The sequence below is a fragment of the Miniopterus natalensis genome, chromosome 9 (genome assembly GCF_054644295.1).
Source record: "Miniopterus natalensis isolate mMinNat1 chromosome 9, mMinNat1.hap1, whole genome shotgun sequence".
Classification (NCBI taxonomy): domain Eukaryota; kingdom Metazoa; phylum Chordata; class Mammalia; order Chiroptera; family Miniopteridae; genus Miniopterus; species Miniopterus natalensis.
In genome coordinates this window covers 53,451,075-53,469,863 of record NC_142089.1, presented here as the reverse complement: position 1 = coordinate 53,469,863, position 18,789 = coordinate 53,451,075, and the positions used below count along the sequence as shown (strand labels likewise).

Here is an 18,789-nt window from a genome sequence, read left to right as displayed (position 1 = left end):
CAGGATAGCAGGTATTATTAGTTCAAGCCACATCTTACACACTGTATAATTTGTGGAACGGCAAGTCACAGTGTGTTCCTAAAGAAATAGAAATCCTCCATTAATAGTTGTTTCTACATCAGATTTAATGAGTTTTAATCAATATGGTCTGTTGTTATGGACTCTGGATACTGCTTGTCAGTTTGGTTATATAAGTAAATGAGTTTCTTTTAGCTGCAGCTAATAGAAAACTCAAAAATAGTGAAGGAAATAAAAATTTCATATACAGGTTCAGGCAAAAGTAGGTTTACAGTTGTTTGTATGGAAAATCATACAATAATTAATTAATGATAATATAAGAATAAAGTCTGTTTCGCGTATCCACAGCTGTAATCCTGCCTTTACCCCCCCCCCCCATGTTAAGAGCTCTGGGGCTCCATGGTTGGTTGATTCATCATCTCAACAACGTCATCAAGGTCCCAGGTTCTTTCCATCTCTTTGCCCTGCCGTCCTTGACGATGGCTGTGTTCTCAGACCAAGCGCCAGTTCCAAGTAACATATTTAGGCAGGACAATGTCCAAAAGAACCTCTATGCCTTCAGGAACCTCTCAACAGACTTCCCCTCAGTGGCCAAAATTACCTCATTTGCACCAGTCCCTAGCAAGAGGGATAGAAATGCCATGACCGATTTAGCCCAGGAGGCGCCTGAAGGGACAATCCATGCAAAATCACTTAGCACAGTACTTGGCACTTAGAAAGAACTTAATAATTTTACATAATATTATTGATGATAAGTTAAGCCAGTGTCGTGAGTTGTTAAAAGGTGGATTCTCAGATCTTGGTTATACTGATTCTGTGTAGAGGAGATGGAAAGAGATGACAAGGATCGCCTGCATATAGCGGGCACCTGGGAAGCTCATCTACAGTGTTGGGCTGTAGAACAATGCTCAGGTCCTTAGGGAGAGCCCAGAGAAGCACCCTACTCATAGGAAGAGACTGGGATAAATTATTAGAACAGGGCTCCAGTGAAAGTAACCCTAGTAGTGCCCAGGCATATGGTTAGAGTGGGACGAAGCATGAAGAATGACTTAGTGCTGAATCCAGGGCACCAGCCCGGAGCTTGTTAGACCCTTCTTTCTCGGGTCGCAGTTGACCCAGGGAATGAGGTAAGGATGAGCCCAAAGGTTATGAACCCTACTATACTGTGTATGAGAAAGTACGCAGCGGTTAGCAACAAAGCATCTGTGTTCTCTCTGGATAGACATCATGGGTGCTCTGTGTGTTATAATTCTCACTGTCGGCAGGTAATGAGAAGCACCTTGGGTCACTCAAAAAAACCCCACACATAAGTCGCATAAGTTAGTGTGAAGTTGATACTTACACACCTTGTTTTCTAGATACAGTTTTTCTCTCCTGCAGCAGAATCCTTCGGTTTACCACTGAGGATTTGCGTCCTCGGATTTTTGGGTCCACTTTTGGGTTTGCCCTGTCTTCCTCTCATTCACATACCTTCTGATTGAATTTGGTTAAACACCAGAATACTTTACTCATGAATAATCGTCTGGGATGTTTTCAGTAAACTCTATGGGAAGGAGATAGAATTACAGTTAGAGTCACATTTATGAATGCCAAAAATTGTTTTGGGGACTCCAACTCAGAAATCTAGAGCTGGAAGTGACCTCATTTTTAAGCTCTTCCCCCGCATCTTACAAATACGAAAACCAAGATGCTCAGGATCCTAGTTAGTTTTTAGAACTTGCCACTAGAAATAGACCAGTAAGTTTAGAAGTCCAAAAAATCAATGGGAAAAAATGCGATGGATATTTATTTAATAGTCTGTGGGAAGTGGTTCAAGAGATCTTATTCATGTAACAGTTATTCTTACAAAAGTTCACTAAGAGGAAAATGAGGAAGGTGGTTATAAAACTTTCAAACATGTTAACCATCCTATAAATATCACCAGTTCCCAGAATGATTACGGGATTAATGACATTTACTTGACTCTAATAACTTTTGCAGGTTTTAATGTATTACATAATTTCCAGTTCTATTGACCAATTTTCTAATAAAGAAGCCCTTCACTACGTTTTCTAATAGACTAAGGTGAGCCACTTATGATCTGAGTATCATCCAGAAATCCCTTCTAGTTCTAAGGAAGAATTCCAGATGACCCACCAGCAGGAATAGACAACTGCTATTAACATTTTGATTTCCTAGCTTAGATGTTACTTCCTAAAAGTGACCTTCTTTGACCCTTTGAAACATGTGCCCCTCTTTTTTCTCAAAGCACACTATTGCTTTCTTTCAAAGCCCTTATCGTGATATATAATGTCCCCCTAAGGCCACTGGACAGCAGAGGCCATGTCTGTTTTTTATGGTCACTGACCACTGTCTAGCATGGTGTCTAATTCTCAACAGACACTCTATTTACTGAATGAATGAAAATAAGAATAAGATTTGGATGATTCAAGGCACATTTACATATATACAGGGTGTCCCTAAAAAATGTGTACACATTTTGAATAATTATAAAGGCAATGTTTATTAAAATACATCTCATTTTCAAAATGTAATAGAATCAGTTATTAAAGTGTGTTTATATTTTGGGGGGACACCTTGTATTTTCATCATTTTCATTTTTATGAGCATGTATTAGGTTTGTAGCCAAAAAACAATATTACAACCTGTTTTCAGCATTTTAAAATATAACTGTACAATATTTTAATAAATAACAGATTTAAGAGGTTGGTGGGTCTGGCACCCCAAAGTCATTTAAAACATTGTATTTTGGGTAATTTCTTAGGGACATCTTAAGAATCGTTGAGCTGTATTTTGAACAAACAACTTGGAAACGAACGTTTAGTTCAACATTTTTGCTTCTGACAAAAGGCCTTTACATATACTTTTTTTAAATCTGTTTAAATTTGGGCTTTCTTTATTGGTTTTCTGTTGCCATATAATAACTTACCATAAGCACAGCAACTTAAAAACCCCACCGATTTATTATCTCACGGCATAAATGGTTGTTACCTGGGCTGTGTTCTCATCTGGAGTTCAGATCCTCTTCCAAGCTCATTCAAGTTGTTGGCAAAATTCAGTTTCTTGTGATTGTAGGACGAAGGCCACTGGTTTTTTTGTTTGTTTGTTTGTTTGCTCACTGTCAATGGGGAGTTATTCTCAGTTCCTAGAGGCTGCCTTGTGGGCCCCCTCCTTTGGCAGATCCCAACATGGTTGTTTACTTTCTCCCATACCAGTAGAACATTTCTCTGACTTCCTCCATCTCTGACCTTTAAACCCTCTTTGAAAAGCTCACCTGATTAGGTCAGGCCCACCTAGGATAATCTCCCTTGTGATTAAGTCAACTGACTAGAACCCTTAATTACATCTGCAAAATATCTTACCTGTGCCATGAAATGTAACCTAATCACAAGAGTGGTATCATATTTACAGGTTCTTCTCACACTCAAAGGGAGAGATTTGCACACAGCGTGTACATCAGGGGGTAGCAGTCGTGGGCACCATCTTAGAATTCTGCCTCCATCCTTCCCAGTGTGGTAGGAACCTTTCTCACCTTTCCAGATGAATTGGATTGGTTTGCAGTGTGTATAGTGTCTTGATTTTAAGCGTGTCTACAAGTCCATATGCTTTTGTAATCTCACTGTAATTAAAATATATTGTCGACTGTTTAAAGATTTTTCCACAAATAACTCCTTTTCATAATCTGATCGAGATACTGGAAAGATGAAGTAATGAATCCCAAAATTTATTAACCTTAGTTTGTATATTCTTGGGAAAACAAAACTGAGGATCTTTATAAACAAACCTAGGTGCAGATCGCTGCAATTTGTAGCCTCTGCCCCTTCATTCCTTCAGAGTGCCTGAGTCAACATTTTGTTCAAACAAATAAATCAAGAGGTGTTGTGGATCATTCCAACATTTATTCTCATTTGACTGCATAGTGCATGTCTAATGTCTAGACTGTCTTTTTTTTTTTTTTTTTTTTTTAAATATATCTTTATTGATTTCAGAGAGAGGAAAGGAGAGGGAGGGAGAGAGAGAGATAGAAACATCAATGATAAGAGAGTCATTGATCGAGCCCCCAACCTGGGCATGTGCCCTGACCGGGAATCGAACCCTGATCTCCTGGATCCTAGGTCGACATTAAACCGCTGAGCCACTCCCAGCCAGGCTAGACTGTCTTTTTGATAGTGACAAATTGTATAGAAAAGAGGAACACAAACTTCAGAGCCCAGCTCTCTAAGCTGAGATCTCAGCTCTGCTGCTGTAATAACCTGAGCAAGTCAACAATCCTGCCTCAGTTTTCTCATCTATGAAACAGAAATAATGTTTGTACTTGTTTTATCAGATTATGAGGGTTAGGTAAATTAAATATGAGTTCTTAGTAGAGTGTCTGGCACATAGGAAAACCATCTTAATGTTTGCTATTATGTTGCTAACCTGAATTCCTCCTAAGAGCTTAGTCCTAAAATTGGAGTTCAGAAGAGGATTCCAGTATGTTTTTACTTAGGAATTTTTAAGACTGAGTCATTTAATATGTTAAACCTCCTTTTGATTCTTTTTTTTTTTTTTTTGGTAGTTTTGGTTAGTTTTAGTAATTTAACCAGCCCATGAGGAGAAGTTAAGGAATGCACCACTGAACTTTCCTTGAACACAGACCTGAAGCATCCCACAGTTGAAGGGTGGTAATTAATACGCAGGCTGTCTCTGATATGAAGATATCATGGAATCCAAAATTACCTTGGCACAGGATCTTGTAATACCCAGTGGAATTAAATGTACAGAGTTGGAAGACAGAAGGTGTGAGCTCCAGTTCTGATGAGGCTGTGCTCTATGATGAGGCCTCGGGAGAATCATAATTACACAGTGCAGTGAAAATGAACATGGCCTTGGGCACCAGAGACTTGACTCAGCACGTCAGTGAGCCTCCCTTCGCCGCAGTTCACCCATGTAAAATGGGTATACTAATGCCTACCCACCCTGCCTTTTGGAGTTATTGTCAACATCACAACAAATATTTCATTTTATGATCACTGTCTATTCATAAGGTATATCTGCCCACTAGATTGTTAACTTCTCACAGACAGGGACTATGGTTTTGTGGGCGCTTTGTTTGTTTTTTTGATCTTTGTAGCCTGGTTAAAAAAACGTTGGCGTCTACTAAATGTTTATTGAACTGAAATGTTGATCAAATGACAAAATATATATGAAAGCATGTGATGGGTATTAAGTATTATTATAAAATGAGCCAAGTGTATACAGGTCCAAGTGGCCGCAGGAGCAAGGATGTGCTGGTCAACAAATGAGGCGTGGTATTTTGAGTGTGACCAGGACAACGCAGTGTAACTTGGATGCACCAGCAAGTCCCAAGCCAGCTGCCCTTTGACATTCTAGACACATTACCTCAGCTTCTTGACTGGCTTCCTCAGCATGATCTGCATGTCACACAACACTAAAGGCAAAGCAAAATCAGGAACAAGCTGAGAAAGTGAAACCACCTCACTACCAGCAAGCTGTGTTGCTATTCATATCTTTAGAGCTAGATAAGAATATAATTTTAAAGCTCTGACAATATGATGGGTTAAAAGGGACTCAGAACATTTAAATGATATTGAAAACCTAGTGGTGATGGTGATGGCGCAGCTCCCAGCGCCGGGCAGAACTGCCAGTGACCGAGACACATCAGCTGCAGACAGGCCAGTGCCCAGGGCCTCATTTGTAGTCATAACCTCTGGCAGCTAATTGAGCAAAAGCAGCGAAAGGAAAGCAGTTTGGCAAACAGAAGTTGGTGCAGATTCTTAATGGAACCTCAGCACAGACTGCTCAATAGGCCCCATGAGAACATTCACAACATTCAAAGTACGCATTGTTTAAAATATGCAGCACAGTCAACTTTGGACAGGGCCAACTGGACAATGTTGGCATCTAAATAGAGTATTAAACTAAGTATGGCCTATTATAAGCTATTATATATATAGCTTCCCAATAATAAATGTATAAGGTTTTATATTTGTTTTGGTGTTTTGTTTCTAGGAAAGTTTTGCAAGAAGAATGGGAGAGTTGGGATCAAAAGATGTTTTATTTAATGCTGTAAATGGTATGTTTTTATCTTCTATTTCTTTTTGAAAGATAATCCAAGCCAAGCACGGAGTTGATTTAGGGCATAATAATATCAGCAACTACTGGTTTGTTTGATTGCTTGTTTTTAGCAACTACTGGTTTTGATCATAATGTGCCAGGTGCTGAACGAGGCGCTTTTTATGTCTTAGCTTATTTGTTACCCACATAATCCCTGTTAGAGAGAAAACATTATCCCATTTTTGGATTTGGAAACCAAGGCTCAAGAAGGTTAACTCTTCCTGCCCTGACCAGTGTGACTCAGTTGGTTGAGCATCTTCCCATGCACTAAAAAGTCACCAGTTCGATTCTCGGTCAGGGCACATAACCCAGGTTCCGCAAACCATAACCCAGGTTTGATCCCCAGTTGGGGTGCACATGGGAGGCGAACAGATCCAAGTCTCTTTCTCTCCCTTTCTTTCTACCCCCCCCCCCCCGGGTCTCTCTGTTTCCCTCTCAAGTCAATGAAAACATTTTTAAAAAGAAAAAAAAAAAGGTTAACTCATCCCAAGTCACATAGCTCATAAGTAACAGAACTTGTATTTAAATCCCCAGTTCTTTTTGTTCCCCATGAGAACCCAAAAGGAGTGAAATGAGAAGACAGGACGATGATAATGTAAACACTATAGGACAGATATGGACAAAAATGAGAGCCACGAAGACAGAAAGCAGAGAGCAGAACAGAAAACATAAGAAAAGGAGACTAGGCATTAAGAAGGGGGGGATTCTTTCGACTGCGTCCTTTAGAGTGGCAATGCCTTTATAACTGTAATCACGCTACATTATCTTGGCTGATGCTCTTTTGAGTCCTGCAGGACATCTTACCATTCAGGCCCACTTCCCACCTTATGGACTACCTCCAGGGGCTATTTCAAAGCAGAGAGATACAAGAAATCTACCACATGGCTTGACAGCTTCCAGGAGCTGGAAGGAAATCAAATTGAATGATTTAAATTTAAATGTATCCTCAGTGTTTGTGCTCTAACTTTACATTCGCTTTGCAGCAAAGACTGCCATTTTAATTCACTGAGAAGCAGATGGGATCTGTCATGGGGTGGTAAAACATAAGAAATTTGTCCAAATGTAAAAAGAAAAAGATACAGTTTTCTCTTGTGGGTCAGTTTCATAGTATAAGTATTTGTCACTGGGTGCACACAAGCTGGTATTCATCAAAATAATAAAAGACATATCTAATGTTTATTGAGTAATTACTAGGTACTAAGTGCTTTACATGTATTTAATAGTCAGGAGTAGCCTAGGAAGTTGGTACCGCTATGACCAACCACCCAGGTTAGCAATGAGAAAACTGAAGTTCAAAAAGTTCAACAACCTAAGGTCACTTGACTAGTAAGTAGGAGAGTGGAGATTTGAATCCCACGCCCTTGAGCATAACACTACACTACACAGACATTCCCAGTGGAGGGACTGTGAGTGTGTAACCAGTAACTCCACATTTTTGGACATTAGTACTCCAGAAAAAAAAAGGGGGTAGTTAAGAAGAAAAAGAAAAGATAATTACCTCGAAACTGGTACCAGCTCTTGCAAGAAAGATGTGTGAGCTGGGTGAATGGAAGTAGCAGAGGTCATCTGAACCCACTGTGGCCAGGAATAGAATCTGTAACAAAGGGTGGGAGGAGAAAAGATGGGTAAAAAGAAATACGAGTGTAAAATGAAAAGATGAAACACAGCATGTCGAGTGAAAAGGAAAGGAAGAAATGTCTTGTAAATCTTGTAGAACAGAGGGTGAAAATTACATGGCTAATTTTTAAATTAAGATTATTTCTCTAACTTACCCTTTTTATTTCTAATTTCATGGGCTAAACTGACCCATTCAACTCAGCCTTTGGCATTAATATTGTTTGTTCTGACATGTTGTTTGGTCTTTTTTTTTCTCTCTTGAAAGTTAATAAGTCAACATTAACCATGATTATGTAACCACAGAATGGGCAGTTTCTTGACGGTTTGGATCTTTTCCTGCAAAAATTCCCACTTCTATAGCTATGTTTAGTGTTTGGTGTGTTTTTTTAACCTCACCCAAGGATGTATTTATTGAATTTAGAGAGAGAGGAGGGGAGAGAAAGAGAGAAACATCGATCGGCCACCTCCGGTACATGCCCCAAGCGGGGATCGAATCCTCAACTTAGGCATGGGCCCTGACCAGGACTTGAACCCGAAACCTTCTGGTGTATGGGACAGCGCTCCAACCATCTGAGCCACCTGGCCAGTCACCTTGAGTGTCTAACTGCCAGAGGAGCTGGCTTGCTCTGGGTCCACGTGTCAGGGCGACACGGCGTTTTGCAGCTGAGTTGCCTGCTTCGTGGAGCCCCCGTGTCAAGGGTTCTCTTGGGCAGCCTCCCGCTCGGCAGCTCCCGTTTCTTCTCCAGGAGTCCCCCGGGCTTAGCATTGCTGACTCGATGCCGTATGGTCCTGCCATTCTCAAAACTGTTTACTTGATGCTTTAAAAAAAATTTTTTTTGTCCATACCCTTGCTCTGAAAATAACATGGCAGCCTCGGTGTTTGTGGTGTGAACCTACACTGATGACTTTGTTTATATAGATGTGACTGAATATTTCAAAGGGGGGGAATACTGGCCTTGCACAGAAACCAGTTTTTTAATGTCAGTGCAGCTGTTTTAACTTTTAAAAAAACCACAAGCATTTTATTCTCTAAAATTTTAATTTGAAAGACATGGGACTTTTAAAGAAGTACAATGTTTCTGAAACCGGTATATGCTGGCCACCCTACTTCTGTTCTCTTTAAACTCTTAAGAGTTGGATAAAGTTCCTGCGTTGAGATATTACATGTAAACTTTTCACACCAAAACATGTCACTGCTGAATTCCGAGTAATCTTTGAAATGGTGTTATAGCAGAAGCAGTAGCGTTCGTAATAGAAACAAAAGGTAGCACTAGCTCAGTTCTCATGGTCTCTGAGCTGAATGAATTTTCCGTAGACACAGAGGCGGATGCCAGAAGGAAACAGTTGTGTGTTTTCCTAGGTTCACTGCTGCCCAGCGAGTCATGGTAAATGTTTTTGCTTCTTTTTTATGCTATAGCAATGATTTTCCACTTCCTGTTACACAGCAAAACCTATCCCGCTGTTAAAAAAAGGTCACTAGATGTATTTATTACAACATTAAGACCATCGCATCCATGGAAATAATTTTTTATTGTTCTGAGTCACTCTGGTTTGTGGAATTTTTACGTGAGTTCCAGGACAAGAATGAAATGATATATTTATTTTATTTTGTATCCTTTCTCTTTTTTTTTTTTAACTGCATGAATGTCAGGCTTGTTGTCAAAAGTATTTCCATATTTTTATTACTTTAGAGGTGATTCTGCTATATATTTATGTCTCCTAAACTCTTCATTGACAATTCACTGTGTGAACTGGGCATGTATTTTGGGAGAGCTACCTGCTTTTCCCAGTGTCATGTGATCTCTCGTTTTTCCCTTAGCTATTCATGTCTTCATGTATGTCTTGACCATGTTAAAGGTTATACAGACCTTCAGAAATATTTAAATTGTTTTATCGAGCCACTGGAAGGACTTGAATTGAATTGTGAATTCCAAAGGGCATTTGTTATGCCTTAAATTGTTTTCTTGTATTAAAGTAAACCCACTAAAAGTATTCCCTAGTTTAGCCCAGAATATCTCTGTGCTTGAGACGAGAGCCTGGAATTAGAGAAAGTCCCTGAAATTCAGTTTCAAGTATTCTTTGGTTTGATTGCAATTATTGTATTTATTAATCACCTCTAAGGACCTAGGTTGAATTTAAATAACAGTTCAAATTTACAGAGAAGCCTTAAATGTTCTGACAGTTTTAGAAAATATTTTAGTAGAAAACAATGACTGTCCTATGTGCCAAGATTTCAAGGTACTGGTTATTGTCATTGATATTCCACATATTATTCTGTCTGTGTGCAATTCTTACTGACTTACTTAACATTTTAAATTAAATCTTGTACTTTCTCGCAAGGGTAGGAGGATTGGCTGTTCTGCCTCTCACCTTTCTTGACTCATGTGCCCAAACTAGTCACTATTCCAACTGTGTCCTAAGTAGCCACTCTTCCAACAGTGTCTTTAACTAATTAGCCATTCAATAGATAAAGGGAGGGACTTAATATTAACTTAAGCTTAAGCTACAAGGGGACAAAAAGGACAATTTCTAATAGATAATTTTTCTCTTAAAATGACCATCACTGGTCCAAACTTTGATTCATATATGCACAAGGTGGGGTGTGTGTATGTGCACATGTGTGTGTGTGTTTGCACATGGGAGCATGATTCAGTGTTCAGAAGTTTTAGGTGATTGGTTTTCCTTTAGAAAATGGTAAGATATTAATCTGAGTCATCATTTTCAACAGGTTGACATGATGAAAGAAGCGTTGGAAAAACTTCAGCTCAATGTAGTGGAGATGAAAGATGAAAGTGCAACCTTAGATGGTGGAGACGTCTTATTCACAGGTATAATTGTATTTACGTTTTCCTGTCCAAAAACAGCTCCAATATCTGGCTCATATTCACTTGTTTAATTACAGGTTTTTAATTACCAAAGTAAAAAATGCTAAATGCAAGAAATTTGGAAAATACAGAAAAGCACAAAAAAGGGGGAAAAAAAGAACTTTCAATCAAAGATAAACATTTCAATATTTGGGTGCATGTCCTTTTAGTACTTTTTTATGCATGTAGTTGCATGTTTTTTATAAATATGTTATCAGTATGTACCTATTATTTTGTAACTTTTGTGAGTTTATGGGTTGCATGGTTTTTCATTGTGTGACAATATACCTGGTTTGTATTTAAAAGATTTTTAATTCAAGATGTGTCATTTGCAAAAATAATTTTCTTTCCAGTTAGCAAGATGAATTTAAATAATTATCAATGCCAAATGAATAATAGCAGAACTCAACAAAATATAAATAGCTAATATTATTTTTGATCTGACCAGCATCAGTTTTTACAGTAGGTTTAACATAGCCACTAAAGAAAGTGTGATTTTAGCATTTAACCTTTCCAACTCTTTATGATCTTAGAATAGCTCTGTAAAGTCACGTGCTAAACTCTGGGTGCCCAGATTCATTCTAGTTGCACTGAGAAGCATGACAATCAGTAATAATTTTTTATTTATAGCGAGAGTTTATTATCCTCTATATGTCAGAGAATCAATACCTGTTTCACAGATGTAGCAGAGGCTAATCCCAGGGATCTGGGAATGTAACCCCGAGTGATCCACAGAAAGTATGAAGGTTCTTGGAAGTCTGATATTTTAGCCAATGTGAATCTTATATCAAATCCCATATATATACACAAAATAGAGCCATCTTCATATCAATATAAAAATATCTTGTATTACTTATGTTTTGATATAATTAAGGTTCCTGGAGGAGTATTTCTCCTGTGACATTTGGGTAGTTCCTCGCTGGGTATCACATACCCGTGGGTGGGACCCCTGTGTTGCCGGGCTCCGGGGAGTGTCATTCTTATCAGAGGTTTGTGAACAATGTCCCTGGAGTTGCGCACTGCACAGCCTGAGCTTCCCCGTCACGGGCAGGGCCCGGCCCTGGGGTTTGGTGGCACACCCGCTGGGCCTCCAGGACACAGCAGGGAGGCGGGAGGCCCAGGGCTCAGCCCAAGCAGCCTCAGGCATCCTTTGAATCTGCCTAGTAAGCCCCCCTTAGAATACTCTTCGTGTCTCCCATTGATGGCACTTTCATTCCATTTGGCAGCACAGAATAACAGTTTTTCTTTGATAACAGGCTTTTGGGAAAAGATAGATGCATAAATCACACGTCCTTACAATAAAACTCTTTTTTTTTTTTTTTTACCAAAACATAGCCATATAATAAATAACTTATAAGCAGGTTCTGATGATATTTGAAGTATGGTTTCAAACAAGCTATGTCACAGCCATTTAGTTAGCTTACCAGCTAAGCTGAACAGATTCTTAAACACCCGTCAGCGTTACGGCGAAACTTAATCCAGAAGCCTCTTCCACAGGCCAGAGGCCTTTCCGCAGCACCTCAAGCCTAACTTCTAACTAGGTACTAAGCAGTCAGGCTTGCCTTTCACACTATCTGTAAACTTTTTTTTTTTTTGGTAGTATTCAATACTTAATATCTTAAAAAGGATTTTATTCAAAACCGAGATTGTGTTGGCATATTAAAATCTTTATCTGCTTTACAACTCATTCACACCTAAAATCTGGCCCTGCCTTCTATCTCCTACTTCTCGATTTGTTTCCTTTTTAAAATTGTAGTAAAACATCTATCACATGAAATGTGTCATTTTAACCATTCTTAAGTGTACGATTCAAGTGGCATTAATTACATCACAATATTGTACAGCTGTCACCACTCAGCTCTTCGGTTGAGAAACAAAGTCTGTGGCCACCGCCAGGCGCCCGGCCCTCCGCCTGTGGTAGCTCGGAGCTCCGTCAGTCACCGCCGGGAACGGAGGACGGGAGAGCAGCTGCCAGCCGGGTGAGCTGCTGCTGGCAGAGATGGCCTCAAGCCTGCTTCTCCTAAATAGACAACATCCACTTACCTCTACTTTTATTTACTTACTTTTGTGAAATAAGGAGCATATAAAAAGTTATGAATGTTTATGTACAGTTTAAAGACCGATAATGAAGTGAACACCTGGGCTCCAGGCCCGCAGGTGTAGCTCGGTTGGTTGGGCATTGCCCACGCCACAAAAGGGTGCCAGTTCCGTTCCCGGTGGGGGGGTGGAGAAGGCAGCCGATCAGTGTTTCACTCTCACATCTATGTTTCTCTCTCTCTCCCCCTCCCTTCCTCTCTCTTTAAAAGTCAATGAACTAAAACAAAAGCAATAGAGCATTGCCAGGCCCACAGAAGCCCCAGTCCCAGCCTCTCTCCCCTCCCAGCCTGCAGTAACCAGTCCTGAATTTTATGTTAAGCACTACCTGCCTTTCTTTGAGTTGCACCTCAATACATGTGTTCCTAAATTATACGTTATTTAGTTTTTCTTGTCTTACAGCTTTATATGGTCATAATATATGAAGACTTGTGTGATTTTTCCGCTTTGGAGCTAACTTGATGTGTGTAGCTTATACTCATCTCCACTGCTGTGTGGTATTTTGTGGTAAAAATAGATCATGGGGTACTTATTCATTTCACTGCTGATGTACCTTCAATTGTTTTTCAGTTTTGTCTATTTTTTCGATGCTGCTATGTACATCCTTGTGTTTGTCTCCTGGGACATGCATAAGAGTATCTCTAAAGTAAATAAGTAGAAATGGAATTTCAGGTGAAAAACTTTTTTCTTTTGCTGCAATGAGATGATTATATGATTTTTCTTCTCTAATCCATCGAGGTAGCTAAGTACATTAGTTGATTTTCTGATATTTCACCAGTCTTGCATCCCTGAGATGAAAACAAACTTGGTCATGATATATTGTCTTTTTACTACAGGGTTGGATTTAGTTTGCTGATATTTTAAGACTTTTGTTTCTGTGGCCTGTAGCTTTTCTTTCTTGTTATCCATGTCTGTCTTTGGTAAAAGAGTTATGTTAGCCTCACAAAATGTATTAGGGAATATTTCCTATATTTCTATTCTGTAGGCAGTACTACTTGAATTGTGCATTCCTTGAACCGTGATAGAACTTACCTACAAACAGGCCGTGAGGCTGGTGCTTTCTTTGTGGGGAGATTTTAAATTCATATTGTCTCTTTAATGATAGTATCATTATTGAGGTTTTCCTGAGTAAGTTTTGGTCAGTTCCATTTTCTAAGATTTTATCTCTTATATCTAAGTTTCAAATGTTGGCTATAAAGTTATTCATATCCTCTAAATATCTGTTTTAAGCTTCACAACAACTAGAGCCATGTCTCCTTTTCGTTCAGAACGTTTATTCGTGCCTTATCTTTTTTCTTGCCAGAGATCTGTCAATTATTAAAATCTTTTCAAAGATTCAACTTCTGGCTTTATTGAACCCTCTCTCTTGTATATTTTCTTTCTCCTTCCCATTCCTACCTTTATTTCCTTCCTTCAGATTTCTTTCTTTGTATTCTGTTCTTTTTTTCTTACATTTCAAGTTGGAATTCTGCCTCCTTAATTTTGAAACTTTCCTTATCTTAGTGAAAACATTTAAAAGTTATATAACTTTCCCTCCAAGTGCTGCTTTAGCTGAATCCTTCATGTTTTGCGATTAACATTTTGTTATCGTTATTTCTAAATGTGTTTTTTTTTAATTTCCATTATGATTTATTCTTTGACTCATTAGTGTATAATAATGTTTTTTTAAACATATTGGTCATTATTGTAAATTGCTGGGACAAAGACTCAAGCATGTAGCCTGTCTTTCCTTTATAAATTTGATTTCAAGTAGACCAAATACTTGACTGAGGAAAGTTTTTCTTTTTACAATTATATCCAGTAAATGTAGGTCCCTAATAAAATAATGGATCTGTGCAATGATCATCAGAGGGTGTTAAACCATTTATATGACAGCTCGATGGGAGCTTCACAATGGAGCAATTGGACTGACACCACCGGAACACCCTGCTCATTCTAGTATCACTGAAAATGTGAGAGTCAGTCACAGCTTCATGATGTGATGCAATAGAAGCACAGCCCCACCGCTGAAGTACTCCTACCCCCCCCCAAAAAACTGAACAAGAATCTAATTAAGCATCTCCATGAAACTATTAGTTTACCAAAAATACAAAGCATAAAGGAATCAATCAGCCAGATCTAGACTGTAGGATAGTCTATATGACAACTGACCTGGTTTCTCCTAGGAAAGAATGAGGGGAGGGAGGAAAGAAAAGAGGGTGAATTGGTACGGAAGAAAATGATGTAAGGAACATACGATCGAAACAAATTTTTTCAATATTTCCATTTCAGCACTTTATATCAGTTCTTTTTACCAGGAAGGCCATTTAGGAGACTCAGTCCACCATACTGCAAGAAACAGAAGTCCAACTTACTTTTTAAAGAGATAAGCAGTTTGCTTTTGTTTGTACTTTCCTACCTTGACTTAGTCTTTGAAAATGGAAAGAGTATGCCTTATAAATTTGCTTGAATTTGCTTAATGCATTAAAAGTTTTCCTTAAAAATTATGTAAGTCTAATATATAAATCCATTTTTATCCTAATTAAGGAAATTTAATGTTGTTTTTCATTGTAGCTAACTTTTTTAATAACATGAGTCATACTTTTGTCAAGTAAAAGACCTTTCCCTACCTTAAGTTTTGACTTTTATGTAGTGAATTTTCTTAGAAGACAACACAATCATAAAATGTCAGTCTGCCACCAAAGATTTGTGTGTCTGCCAACAGCACAAGCCATTGGAATTTACCATAACATCATCCGACCTATGTTATTTACTCCCTTTATAAGGACATCATGAAGATTAAAGTGGCAACATTTATAAAATTTATCAAGCAGTTTTGTCTACATGGCTACTCTGCTTACACTTTACCCTTCTGTTCTGAGCAAAAACATACCAATTTCTCTTCGAATAGTGTTTCCTCCTTTCGTGTAGAATTATTTTTTCAAAGAATTAAGGGAGGGTAAGAACCCCCACATTTATGCATTGCCTAACTCTATCATCTACTACTATATGTGTATGTTTGCCTACAACTAGGAGAGCATTTTTATTTAGTGTTTTGTTTTCTGAAAAGAAAAATTGTAGAATTTCAGAAAAGTTAAGAAGAAAGTTCTATCTCCCTACACTTTAGTATTTGTAGACAAACATCTTTGATGTTTTGGTATAAAATAAATGGGTGTAGAGTTTTAAAGACAGCTCTTATAGTCAGACCTGAAGACCAGTGAGCACTACACTTATGTTATACCCAGATGGCTTCTTCAGCCCTTATTTCATTGTTATAAGAAAAAGAATCCAATGTCATCCAGAATGTCTAGAATTGTTCTTTTAGGGGGGAAAAGAGGAAGCACTGCTAACTTGTCACTGCTGTTACTTAATTCCTGATTACAGATTATTAATGTGTTTCCTAAACAAAAACTTAACTCTCTTATTGTGGTAAAATATACATAACATAAAATTTACCATTTAACTATTTTTAAGTGCACAGTTCAGGGGCATTAACTACAGTCACATGGTTGTGCAGCCATCACAACCACCCATCTCCAACACCTTTTCCCTTCCCCAAATGGAAACTGTATATCCATTGAACACTGACTCCCCGGTTCCCTTTCCCCCTTGCCTTGGCAATCACTGTACTTTCCATCCCTATGAATTTGAAAAAGTTTATTTCTAAGGGCAATAGTTTGCAATCAGATTTGTGTAAAAAGAGCAGAGGGCAGAGTGTAAGTACATCTGCCCTCTGTGGTAGGAAAGAACTGTGTGATGCTTCAAGCTCATTACTTACAAATAAAGAAACAGTGTGCTGTCACTGGGGCCACCCACTCACTGTGGTTCATGTCATTTATTACAGGCAGAGAATTTTTTGTGGGCCTTTCCAAAAGGACAAATCAACGAGGTGCCGAAATCTTGGCTGATACTTTTAAGGTAGGTGAAGGATCATTTATGCCTGGCACAAAATAATTAATAAATATTCATAGACCCGCTGAATCAGTAAGTCATGAATAATGGTATTTATATGTCACCGGCTTCGCAAACTGATTCCTAATATTTGTATGTCGGTTAGAAGTTTCAGAAGCTATCAAATTCAGATTTCTCAATAAATAGGCTTTATTGAGCTACCACAGCAACAACAAAGTTATCATGAACATCTGTTTTCTCCCAATATATAATCATTCAACCACAAATTATCATGGCACAATCGATGATTTTAAAAAAAATCTGGAGACCCAATTGACTCTAGCTTGAAATGTGGATTTTTCAGATTAGAATGAAGGATCACCTGTACTTGGGTGCCTACTATGTGCTGAAAACTGTGCTAGGTGTCGGCACACATCCTCTCAAGTTCCCTTTACTCTGTTGACCACTAATAGGTTGGTTCACCAGACTGCTTAGGAAGGGATAGAACCCCCATGAAGCTCTGCTCCCCATGAAGACATGAGGCTCTAGTTTGCACGAGATATTTAGATACATCCTTTCAGAGCAACCCGCTCCATAGATCAGCCAGTGAAGCTGTTGATAGTCACACATCCGGAAGAAAGCTCTGCACTTTCTTCTTAGAAGCAGTCTTCACTTAACTGGCGATAACAAAACCTGTGGGTCCCAGTGTTCCTTGCAGACATTCAGGCCCCTGGCAGCCTCCAGAGGAGCGAGCGTGATTCAGGCAGGTTTCAGTAGGTTTTAGAATGATTCTGCAATGCCAACCTGCTTGTGTCTATTATTTGCATAGGACTATGCGGTCTCCACAGTCCCAGTGACTGATACTTTGCATTTGAAGAGTTTCTGCAGCATGGCTGGGCCTAACCTCATCGCAATTGGATCCAGTGAATCTGCACAGAAGGCCCTCAAGGTAAGTACAAAACTAGATGCCTTCTAGGGAATGCCTGCCACATGGTTTTTCTAATTTTGTCTTCTGGGTAGGTATCAGCAGGGGTGGCATGGAGAGAACAGGCTGACACTCGAGCTTTCTCGGACATGCACTGTCGTGACTTCTCATTCGTCAGGAACCAGTAACACCTAAGTGATGAGCCATTCCTACTCACACCCCTGCTTTTCTAGAAAGGCCATGATTCAGCAGAATAAACACTGAGCTCAGCACAGTTACTGCCTCTGGGAGAAAGAAGGGTGCCACCAGTAGAGCTCCCCGTAATGTTCCTCTCCTAAGTCAGGTCGTTGGTGCACAAGGGGCCGTTGTATGATTCTTATCCTTTGTAGAGCTGCACTGTTCCATAACAGTCTTTCAGAGAGCCATGATTCAGAAGGACCCAAAATCTGAACTTCTTCATACACATCTAGAATGCTTAACTTTTAGGACAGAAGCTTTTCTCATTTCACAGATGAGAATAGGTCTAGCCTGTTCTCTAGAAAAAAATATGACTTGCCCAGGTCACACAGCTGGATTATGAGTGGAAGCCATGGGTAATGAAGACCTGGTATAAACAAAGACTGAGCAAAGTACATACATGAGATGTAAGCAAGCTAGTCCAACTAATAAAGAGCTTTCTAGTGGGCTCCTGGGTGGGATGGTGAAATTCAGATTTAGTGAACTGACTGCTTATTTATTTGAGAACAGTTTGGGCTCCCAAATAAGAACGATCAATGAAACTGATAGTGGGGTAAGTCCTACTATTAATCTGAAGATATAAAAACTGATGGAGATAGGCAAGAAGATACATGGATAGGGACAGGTACATCATTGGCAAGTAATGAAAGCATATGGGTCTTACTTTTTCCATTTCACAAGTGAAAATACTGAGATCTGATGAAATAAAGCTTTTTGAATAGGATCTTATGGTTTCAGAATCCAATTTCCTGGGCCCTGGGTCTCCTCTCCCCAGTTGCCCACCCTGCGCAACACTCGTTCTTTCTCTGTTCAAAGCCTTTCCTGTTATTTTCCCATGGACTCGTTCTGGCTGAGCTTCCCCTTTCTCCTCCGCTCTCTCCAACCATCCCCCTCATCCTGTTGTTTTTCTTTTTGGCTTGTGTCCAGGATATGACCTGTCTCAGGAAAGATATGAGTTTGGTCCCAGATACCGATTTTTGCCTTGCAAATCTTGATATCTCAATCTTGCCTCTGGAGAGAAGCCTCTGGCTACTTGGGCATGTCTTT

The 18,789-nt window shown here is 39.2% G+C and overlaps 1 protein-coding gene across 1 annotated transcript in view; it reads left to right on the top strand.

Annotated features, from left to right (window-relative positions):
• Positions 1-18,789, top strand: part of DDAH1 (dimethylarginine dimethylaminohydrolase 1) — a 122,730-nt gene that overhangs the window by 79,154 nt on the left and 24,787 nt on the right. The window contains exons 2-4 of the mRNA XM_087820559.1: positions 10,481-10,580; positions 16,534-16,607; positions 17,410-17,529. Coding sequence (XP_087676685.1) covers positions 10,481-10,580; positions 16,534-16,607; positions 17,410-17,529 — 294 coding nt within the window. The remainder of the gene's footprint in view (positions 1-10,480; positions 10,581-16,533; positions 16,608-17,409; positions 17,530-18,789) is intronic.